The 10,649-nt window shown below is 42.3% G+C and overlaps 1 protein-coding gene across 1 annotated transcript; it reads left to right on the top strand.

The window, feature by feature from the left end:
* LOC136481148 (scarecrow-like protein 34) lies at nt 1-717 on the top strand. The gene has a single exon (XM_066478505.1). The coding sequence runs from the start codon at nt 1-3 to the stop codon at nt 715-717; it is 717 nt and encodes a 238-aa protein (XP_066334602.1).
* Nucleotides 718-10,649: the final 9,932 nt, after the last annotated feature.

Genomic DNA, 10,649 nt, shown 5'->3' with positions numbered 1-10,649 from the left:
ATGGCTTCCATTTGCCGGACCTACTCCGTATGCTCTCAAGCAGGGAGGGTGGCCCCCCCAGAGGTAAGGCTCACCGGCATTGATAATCCGCTGTTTGGGTTCCATCCGGGCCAGATCATTGAGGAGACAAGGCGCCGCCTCAGTGACTGTGCTCGTCAGTTTAGGGTCCCGTTCAAGTTCTGTGCCATCGCCTCAGAATTTGAGGCTGTCTGTGCTGAGGACCTGGACATTGATCCCGATGAGGTGCTTGTTGTCATCTCCCATTTCTGTTTCAAAAACTTGATGGATGAGAGTGCCATTGTCGATAGGCCAAACCCCAGAGACATGGTTCTAAAAAACATCACCAAGATGAGGCCAAAAGTGTTCATCCATGTCATCGTCAATGGATCATATAGGGGGGCTTTCTTTGTGTCAAGGTTCCGTGAGGCGCTCAACAACTTTGCTGCAGTGTTCGGTGCGATGGACACCATTATGCTGCAGGAAAACCAGAACAGGCTGCTGGCTGAGCAGTGGTTAGCAACGTGCGCCATGAACATCGTCGCGTGTGAGGGTATGGACCGTGTGTCACGGCCTCACAACTACAAGCAGTGGCAGATGAGGAGCGAACGAGCAGGGCTGAGGCAGCTGCCATTGGATCCGGACTTGGTTCAGATGTGCAAAGACAAGGTGAAGAAGGAATACCGCAAAAACATCGTGATCTATAGAATCGATTTTTAGGGGAGGCTCGTAACCCTTTGTAGGGGCGGTTTGGCCAGCCGCCCCTACCGAACCGTCTCCACAAATCATGTATTTGTAGGGACGGTTCGCAGGCCGCCGCTACAAATCTATTTGTAGGGGCGGCTCGTATTACCAGCTGCCCCTACAAATAGATTTGTACGGGCGGCTGGTAATACGAGCCGCCCCTACAAATAGATTTGTAGGGGCGGCTGTAGTACCAGCCGCCCCTACAAATACCTGTTTGTAGGGGAGGCTCAATCTAGAACCGCCCCTACAGTACATTTTTCTGCAAAAAAAAAAAATTCAAATTTACAATTCAAAATCGCGTTGCCGAACGCCCCGCGGCCAACGTTCCGAACCGCGTTCGCGTTGCCGAACGCCCCGCGACCAACGTTCCGAACCGCGTTCGCGTTGCCGAACGCCCTGTGACCGCGACTACAAGCACAAGAGTATTATATAAACTACAATTACAAGTCTAATTCACAAGAATATATACAATCCATCATTAAATATACAAATTCCATACACATATTGTTATCAACGTCCTAGAGGTAGCCTTTCAGTCTCACGAAGGTGTTGGTACTAAGGATTTCTACCTAAGTCAGACTCTCGGTCATGGTAGGCGCCTCTGACGTGTACAATCTGGTCCAATATGAAGTTGCAAAGGTCGCCGACGAGCTCTAAGAGTTGGTCATCCTTGTATGGGTCTCTTTTCATTCCTTTCTCTTCTCTCCACTATAAGAGAACAAGTTTCGGTTTAGTATTTCATACCATGTACGAAGTTTTCATACTACGGGTGAAGAGGTTCAAACTTACCCTTAAGGGGTGCCTCCTGTAGGCACCGGTGTTACTCATCATAGAACATATATAGTATTCACAATGTACACTCCCAGGCTTCTGCTTGGGGCACTGTGTGTTTTGCATATAAAAATGTTAAGTAATGCTTTCGACAGCCATGTAACGGAGTACTGAAGAAGTAAGTTACACTTACCGCACATAGTGTTTTTATATCCCGCTTTTCCTTCCTTGTTGGATCATTCCTTCCGTGATGATTAGTGACATAGAACCTAAATGCCCGGTTTGAATTATTTTAGCAAATACAACTTGTTAGAATCCAAAAGTGAACATTACAAGTACGTATACAAACATATAAGCTAATGAGGATTGTCGATATGTATACGTCTTGAGAATCGATATGAAGTCTTTGTATGTCACCGGGTCCCTATCTATTGAATTAAAGACCCATGCCATGCTCCTCCCGACATCGACGGCTATACAAATCCAGTGGTTGCTGTATGGATTTAATCATAGAACTAGATACGCTCTTTTGCATCGAATAAAATATATCGAACAAAGCTTTAAGTATAGAGTTGAACTTACTTGAAGTTGTATGGTAGCCATATAATAGAGTGTTGTTGGAGATTTTTGAAAGCCAGGGCAATGTATGCTGCAACCTTAAGGGACTCTTCCCTTAGTTTCACCGTACGGATGCGCTCTTTCTCCCGAAGAGTCTTTGCAGCAGCTAGCTCTTTGGCATCCAGTGTCCACTGTTTAGGGTAATTAAAATTTATTTGGGCTATAGCTTGAGGGTCTAGATACCCGGCTTTCACACTTGGCATTTGTTTGACAATGTGCACTTGCATTCTACAAATCACGGCGTGGGTTAGTTACAACAAAATTCAAAGATTACATTCATATCATATCGGGAGGACAAGGACTTACAGGCACCACGTGCGAATTAGATTCATCTCCATTTCTCCCAGGTGAAAGCATGTGTGCATGTCATTGAAGTCAAAGACAATTTTCTCGGCTGGGCTTCCAAATGTGCCGGTGGGGAAGCATGCTTGTATGAGATCTATGCTCGTTGGGAGAACACGCAAGTACCAATCATAGAACCTTCTCATTCCAAGTGGTAGGCGCTGGATGTCCCGGTTTGGTAGGAAGGGCTTGCCTCTTTCATATGTTTTCGGGCAATCCTTTGACCATTTGATGGCATCAACATTTGGATACTGCTTTGCAATTTGGTGGAGTTTGCTAGTGATGGCATCCTCAGAACCCTGTGATGGGACTTTTTTAACTTGGTTCTCAGGCTTGAACTGGTCATGGGAAAACCACTTGGACACCGACGAGACGTCTTTGATCGGAACATAAACTGGCCTTATGGTGATTGGATGCTTCTTTCGAAGTTCCCATTCAGGCGCGTCCTCATCTTCTTGTGCATCACCTTCTTCAGGAGGCACTCGTTGGTCATGTATCGACTGTGCTTGTTGGGAAGACTGTGGTGTCTCATGATGCACTTGCTCGGTACGAGTTGGAGAAGGTTGTGGCATCTCATTAGGCACATGCTCGCTAGGAGGCGGGGAAGAATGTGGCATCTCAGGAATGCGGTGGTCACGAGACGGTGAAAATATCTCCCTGACCTCAACAACTCGCTCTAAATTTAGGAGAGAGGGAGGCGGCGAAGAAGTAGTCAATATAATGTCCCGTTTGTGCCAAAGGATGAACTGCCCCATAACGTCTCTGAGTAACACCAGCCCCTCGGGAGTTGCGTAGTCTATCCTCCACTGCATGAACTCGGGCTTCACTATATGCACCTCGACCCTAGTGTAGTCTGGCGGTATCTTACTATTGTGGTGTAAGCCATCGGGAGGATGTGCCACACCCGTTGCCACCTCCATCACAGTGTTCTACCGGCCGCTGAGAAACACCAAGGTGCAACTAGTTGGTTCCCTTATGCGATCGACGGGGGTTGTGGCTGTAGTGGAACCTTGGCTGCTAGGAACTTTCGGAGGGCTGCCAACTAATGCTAGTTCTCCCGGCGGCGTCACTAATATCCGTGGCTCTGTAGACAGTCCTTGCTCCTCCAGCGCCTTCGCAACTAGAGCCTTCACTTGGAGCTCAAGACTAGTCTCCCGGTCTCTACCATATTTCTTGTACATGTGCATGTCCTCTTTGAATCCTTGCTTCCAGGTCATCCTTTTCCCTAGCCCCCTGGTGCGGCCTGTGTGCTCCTTGTTTCCAAAGCCAAGGCTAAGCTTGTCCCTCTCTCTGGAAGGATTGAATGAGCCCTTCTCCTTGTCTTCAGCATATTTCAGTATCATTGATACTGCCTCTTGGGTCTCTGGCTTATCAAACTTAAGATTACCGCCGGATAATTCTGTACTCCTCGCATATATCCAATTCCTTGAGCGTACCTTCAAATTTGTCACATCAATATTCCCAGCAGCTGCGGCCTCTTCGTCCATCTTCCTAAACTGCTCTTCCTTGGCATAGTAGCCACCGGGGCCTAGATGATGGTGGTGTTTGTTCCTCTTCGGTAGCTCGGTGTTACGGGCACTGAGCTCCAATGCCTCCGGTGAAGTCTTTTGAGCCACGAGCTCCTCCCATTGACTAGGAGTTATTTTGCCGAACTCATTGAAGGGAGTTAACCCCTTTTGGATATACTTTGTGTTGAGCTCCGACCTCCAACGTCGGAATGACTCTCCCATCATCCTGAAAGCATTTTTTACCAATTCGTGCTTACCCTTTGGAAATCTAAAATTGAGCTTCAGCTGCCTATCCCATAGTGCATTCTTTGTGTTCTCTGGTACCTCTTTCCAGGTAGGGATTGCTGGGTTCAATTTATCTCTTACTAGGGCCCCGATCGCATTATGGAATCGTCCTCTTAATTCCTTCGGCTCAAGGATCTCCCCTGCTGGCCTGACCTTCGTTATCACATAGCATGCCTTATGTGGATATAGATTTCCTTTTCTATCCTCTCGTTTCCTCTTAGGCTTGGTAGTCGTGGTTGTGTCTTGAGGTTGTGGAGCAGAGGCATCATGATCTGTCTCTGTGGCTGTTGCCTCTGCTCTTCTCTCCTCTACTCCGTCTTGTCTAGCGAGATGTCATGGACGTGGATGTCGTCTTTTCTGAGTTTCAAGAGGGGCCTGTATACATGATAGGTCAAAGTATTAGCAGAGGTAACACAGCCAAAGCTTTAGCAAAATTTACAAGCTAAGGCTTTTTCCCTACCCCCTCGTTCGGGTCAAAATCGTTGTCCAAATCTTCCTCCGTTGGCCTCCTTCTGGCTTCACGTGGGAAAGGATCCTCGGGGCTTTCATATCCCTCTTCTGAGTCATCATCCTCTTCTTCGCTCCCCCTTCCTCCTCGTCACACTGCTCCTGAGTAAGCATCACTTCTAGATCCTTTTCTAACTCATTATCGAACTACTCCTGAGTTAGCTGGTCCTCTAGTGCTTGCTCATCATGCTTAGGGCATCGGGCTGCACTGTCTGGTGTCCACGACATTATTTTGCGCTTTGTTCTAATAGATGCAAGAAAGTGTGCTTTAGGTATACGAGAAGGTATAAGAAATAAAAAAGGTCTATAAACCAAAGTAGTCCTATAAAACAACAATATATCAAAAAAACGAGAAGTAGCAGTAGTAGAGGCCTCAGAAACATGTCAATCATCATCTGATCTTGAACTTGGAGCATCAAGGCATCATAACAGAGAAGAGAGGAGAAGGTAATGTAGGGGCAGCTGCTAATGATGCCAAGTTCCTCACAAGTTCTTGATCATCAGCTCATATTCCATATAATGTATGGACTTGGACAATTTCATCATCGGCAAAACAAAGGAGAGGAGAGGAGAGGGGAGATTTGGCAAAAAAAGCAATAGCCGCTTAACAAACATAGAGAGAAAAAGGTGTAAAAAAAGCAGCTGCTGCTTCCCAAAAAACAGTTGACTGCTACCACATGGTTGGAAGACCCCTACAGATCAAAATCTGGTAACTTAGATGTGGTAAATAATGGATTAGAGTAGAGGAGTAATAGTAGATAGAGTAATAGTAGAGGAGTAGAGTAGAGAAGGAGTAGAGAAGTGTAACAGCCAGTAGTTAAGAGTTCCAGCCAGCAGCTAGGGAAGAGAGTAGAGTAGATAGAGTAATAGTAGTTCAGTAGAGTAGAGTAGTAGTAGTTCAGTATAGTAGTAGTAGTAGTCTTGCTGCTGCTGCTACGCACACACCAGAGATGGCCCGGCGGATCAGCAGGCTTGGCTGAGCAGCCTTGGTGCTGTTACGCACACACCAGAGAGAGGTACAAATGGAGATAGCTACTAAAAAATGAAACTAAAATTGACAAGCAAACAGACCAGCTAATAGTTGCCAGGCTAAATTCCAATACTCAAATTGCCAAAACAGAACCCATGACGAAACAGAAAAAAAGTTAATAGTACGCTTTCGCTGAAATGGATGCCACTTGCACTTAATAATAGCAATTTGATTCGGGCTAGCAAGCAACAAAGCAATAATATAAGCAAGCATGTTCTAGCTTCACAAAAAAAACATAGTCAGCCTAAGCAAGATCAACAAACCAGAAAGAAAAGCCTTTACTAGATTAAATTTGCAGGTGACCACTTAATAGTTTCATAAGCTGAACCTCTACACAACACGTTTAGTGTATTAACTTAACTCTATGCTAACCATTAAAATATTTGGATGGACATAACAAAGCAAGGATCCGCAGAAGTAGAAACCAGCAAAGTTAACTTGATCAAGCATTAACAACAAGTTGAAAATAGCTGTGTAAAAGAAAGACATTTGCTTCACCCTACAGTTTAATTAACTCAACTTCTCAAACAATAAAGCTCAGTCTAAACCTAGAGAACAATATTAGTTGGAGTTTGAAAACTATATACCGTCTACAGCCCACATACAGGAACCATGCTCTATTGAAACTATACAAATAGGCAAATCAAATGTTCTTTTATGCATTTCAGTACTTAAATCCACATTAGGACAGCACATACATGCTCTAATTACATAAATCAGTTTCACTCTTAAACATACAAACAAGTCAGAGTCCTAAGCAAAAATAAACAATCTAATTCGATCATCTTAGATACTTTAGAAGGAAGGTATGTTTAACATAAAACAGATCGATTCAGATGTGGTCACCAGTGCTGATTATGGAAGAGAGATTGTTGGCGTTACTCAGATTGATTCTGAGCTGGGGACATTTGTCATTCCAGGGTGTCATTGTTTGATCTAGCTCATGAGTCATGACTCAAGACAGTTGCCTCCAATTTGCTAGTGTTAATAATCATTGTGGGTGTTAGGGGAGCTGTGCTTGCTCTAGTGTGTTTGGGCTAGGATTGATCAATGAATCTAGTTGAACAGGGGAAATCAGTCTTATTTGTTGTGAAACTTTCTTTTTTCTTTTTGCAGGATACAACTAGTAAATATGAGTTTGTTGAGGTCAGCACTGGAGCAAAATTGAACAGACACAATCTCCATATCGAGCAGTTAGGTTCTGAGACAGAGACAGAACTATCAACACTTCACTTAACATCTCAGAATAAGCAGATACATGATCTGCACAGCAGACTGATACTTGATCACCCTAGAGGTTTTTCACGACAGCTCCAAAAATGCATTGCTTGTGGCACAGGAAATAGCATATTTGATGGCAATATTAAAGTCAATAGGTATATTTATCAGCTTTTTTCTTCTTCTTTTTGTTGTTTTGTTCTTCCTAGAGAAATGTTATCTATTCCGGTCATTTACCTGACCAGCATTGCATAGATTTCTAGTTGTTGAAAAGTAGCAGAGTTGTAGAGCTAGCACACTGGAGCTGTGAGGCAGTAAAATGCTGCAACTTATAATTGATTGAATCTACCGCCTCAGCATGGTGAATGCTGCAACTTATAATTTTATTGTGTCTTATTATTTATTCTTAAAATACTAAAATGTATCCATGCATTGGGTTCTTTTGGTTGTATATATAAGCAAATAGGCCCTAAATAGATGCAAACAGTGAATCCCAGCAGTTAAAATTTTTTTAAAGCAATGGATAGCCCTAGCTACAAATCCTGAATACACCACTGGCCTAATGTAGGCTAAAATCAATGCAAACAATGAATCCCACCCCTATATGTTCATGAGCTTAGCCCAACAACCTAGAAAAGAAGAAAAACAAGAGCGACAGATATATTATTGCAAGTTCCCTAAAAGTAAAATAGAGTGGCTAAACAAACTAGAAACAAGGGCAGCAAACAGTTTATTCCATATTGGCGCCCACTCGAGTAAGGGCAGCAAACAGTTTGAGCAAGCCATGATTCCAAATGACAGGGTGAATACTTGAACAGTGACTCCAACTTATAACAAAGGAAATACATACAACTTGAGTTAACCAAACAGCACAACAGAACATGGAAAACATAAAAAAGGTTTATGTTTTCACTGCCCATAATAGAAGTTGAAAATATTGTCTAATTATACTTTGCTTCCATCCAAAGTCTAGTCTACATTGTAGGCCTAATTACCTTAACAACAGTAGCAAGGATGCACACAAGAGTAAACCCAGGATGTGTGCACCCGATGATTTTTGCGAAAACTCAAAGCTAGTAGGAATCATGTATATACTACTTGTAACTAGGTCAGATCCAAGTTCAAATTGCTTAGGGTTTGGGGTTCTCGGCTCCGCAAAGGAAGGAAGGGGAGAGAAGGGAGCGGGCATACCTGGTGGGTGATCGCCGCCGATGAAGAGGTGGCGAAGTGGGGCGGGGTTGCGCCGCTGGCTGCTGGTGGAGGTGCGCGGAGGCCGCCCGCCGGTGGAGGTGCACGGACGCCGGTGGAGGTGCGCGGAGGACACCCGCCGTTGGAAACCCTAGGGCGGGGAGGGGGCGCGCAGGTGCGCCGCCGGCCGAGTGCGCCGCGGCACCTCAAGGTCGGAAACTAGCGCCGCCAGCCGGTCGAAAACCCTAGGGCGGGGAGGAGCAGGCGCGCGGGTGCGGGGAGGGGGCGCGGGTGCGGGGAGGGGGCGCGCTGGTACGGAGATGGGGCACGCGGGTGCGGTGAAGGGGAGCGGGCCGGCGTCGGGATAGGTCCGGGAGGCGGCGTCGGTGGGGCAGCCTGACGACGTCGGAGGAAGAAGAGAGCGCCCAACAATAGACAACACCCGTGCGCCCTTGAATTTATAGTCGGGATGATTTGTAGGGCGGTTCCTGATCCAGCCGCCCCTACAAATGCATTTGTAGGGGCAGTTCCTGATCCAACCGCCCCTACAAATTTTTTTTATTTTTTTAAATTATTAATTTTGTATTTTTTATATCATAAAAACACAAAGTAATATAAAAAAAATTATGTATATGCACAAATATAATATTTTGTATTATTCTATATATGAAGAAATATATATATATATATATATATATATATATATATATATATATATATATAAACAATTGTAGTCAAAACAATATAGAAAACAAAAAAAACAAAAATTAAAATTTTGAATTTTAAAACTTCAACTACAATTTTATGACATTAAATGAAATAAAATGAAAATGTTGTAAACATAAAAGTTGTATAACTCATCAACATGTACAACTTTTATTTTGGTCATCTTGTCATGTGACTTTGTTTGAATGATTCAAATTTTGAAATTAAAACAATTTTAACTTGAAACAATATTTTGAAAGAGTAAATGATTTCAGATGCAAAACTCATGAATACCAAAGTTGTAGAACTCATCAATATGTACAACTTTTATTTTGATTATATTTTCATTTGACCAAATTTGAATAGTTGAAATTTTGAATTTCAATAAATGACAACTTCAAACAAGATTTTGAAACCTTAAATAATTTCAACAATAAAAGTCGTGAACATAAAAGTTGTTGAACTCATTACTATCTACAACTTTTATTTTGATCACTTCTTCATGTGACAAAGTATTAGTAAACATTGTTCATAAATTTACATATGACTCATAGTTTCCTAAACTATACGAGAAAGATGTTATTTGTGAACAATGTTTAATATCACTTTGTGAGATGAAGAAATGATCGAAATAAAAGTTGTATATCTTGATGAATTATACAACTTTGGTATTCATTAATTTTATAAGCTGAAATCATTTAATGGTTGAAAATCTCGTTCGAACTTGTCATTTTTTTAAATTTGAAAATTTGAAGTGCTCAAACTTTGTCAAATGAAAAGAATGACTAAATCAACACACTAACTTGATAGGGCAAGATTTTAGAAAAAATTAGGAAAAAAATCATCACATTTGGAGTTAGTATGAGGGAGAAAGACTAGTTACAAATTTTGCCCAGAGATTAAAAAGTAAAAGCACAACTGTTCATGATGATCAATGATGAACAAGTGTGATTTCTCTTTTAAATCTGTGGCAGAAACTTGTAACTAGTTTTTCTCCCTCATACTAACTCCAAATATGATGGTTTTTTTTCTAAAATTTTCTAAAATCATGCTCTATCATTTTAGTCTAGTCATCTATCTTTGTCACTAATTTTGAACAATTCAAATTTTAAATTTCAGAAAATGACAGCTTCAAACCTGATTTTCAAACACTAAATGATTTCAGCTATAAAGGCGATGAATATAAAAGTTGTATAACTCGTCAAGATCTCATACTTTTATTTTGGTCATTTCTTCATTTCATAAAGTGTTAAGTGATTTCATAAAGTTTTAGTAGTAATAGAGTGGATGTTCAAATAGAGTCATCTGGATATTGCAAAGGGTAGTCTCACACACATGCATAAATATAGTCTCACACGCATACAAAAATATGTAGTCTTACAGACGTACATAAATATATAGTCTCACACGTATGTATAAATGAAGTCTTACAAACACACACTTACACAAACACTCCACGTTCAACAACTAGCTAGCCTGCTATAACGACTTTCCCCTTGACACATTTTCGTTCCCATGGCAATATGTCTTTGGGGAGGTTCTTTTCCACAACACTGATCTTCTTAGGAAAGTCTGTGAATAGCGGCATCTCATCGTAGTTATTGTAAGCTTCAACATCATCCACGCCATCAACTCCAATAATGTGCTGTTTCCCGGAGGCAACCACATGCTTTGTCTTCTTCTTTAGGAGGAGGTTACTTTGTGGGTCAGATATATAGAAAACTTGTGCGACA

This window comes from Miscanthus floridulus, chromosome 9 (genome assembly GCF_019320115.1).
Source record: "Miscanthus floridulus cultivar M001 chromosome 9, ASM1932011v1, whole genome shotgun sequence".
Taxonomy (NCBI): Eukaryota; Viridiplantae; Streptophyta; class Magnoliopsida; order Poales; family Poaceae; genus Miscanthus; species Miscanthus floridulus.
This window is presented reverse-complemented; position numbering and strand designations above follow the sequence as displayed.

Bases quoted from the DNA above. Each gene is read 5' to 3' on its own strand.
- LOC136481148 (XM_066478505.1), top strand. From the start codon at position 1: ATGGCTTCCATTTGCCGGACCTACTCCGTATGCTCTCAAGCAGGGAGG.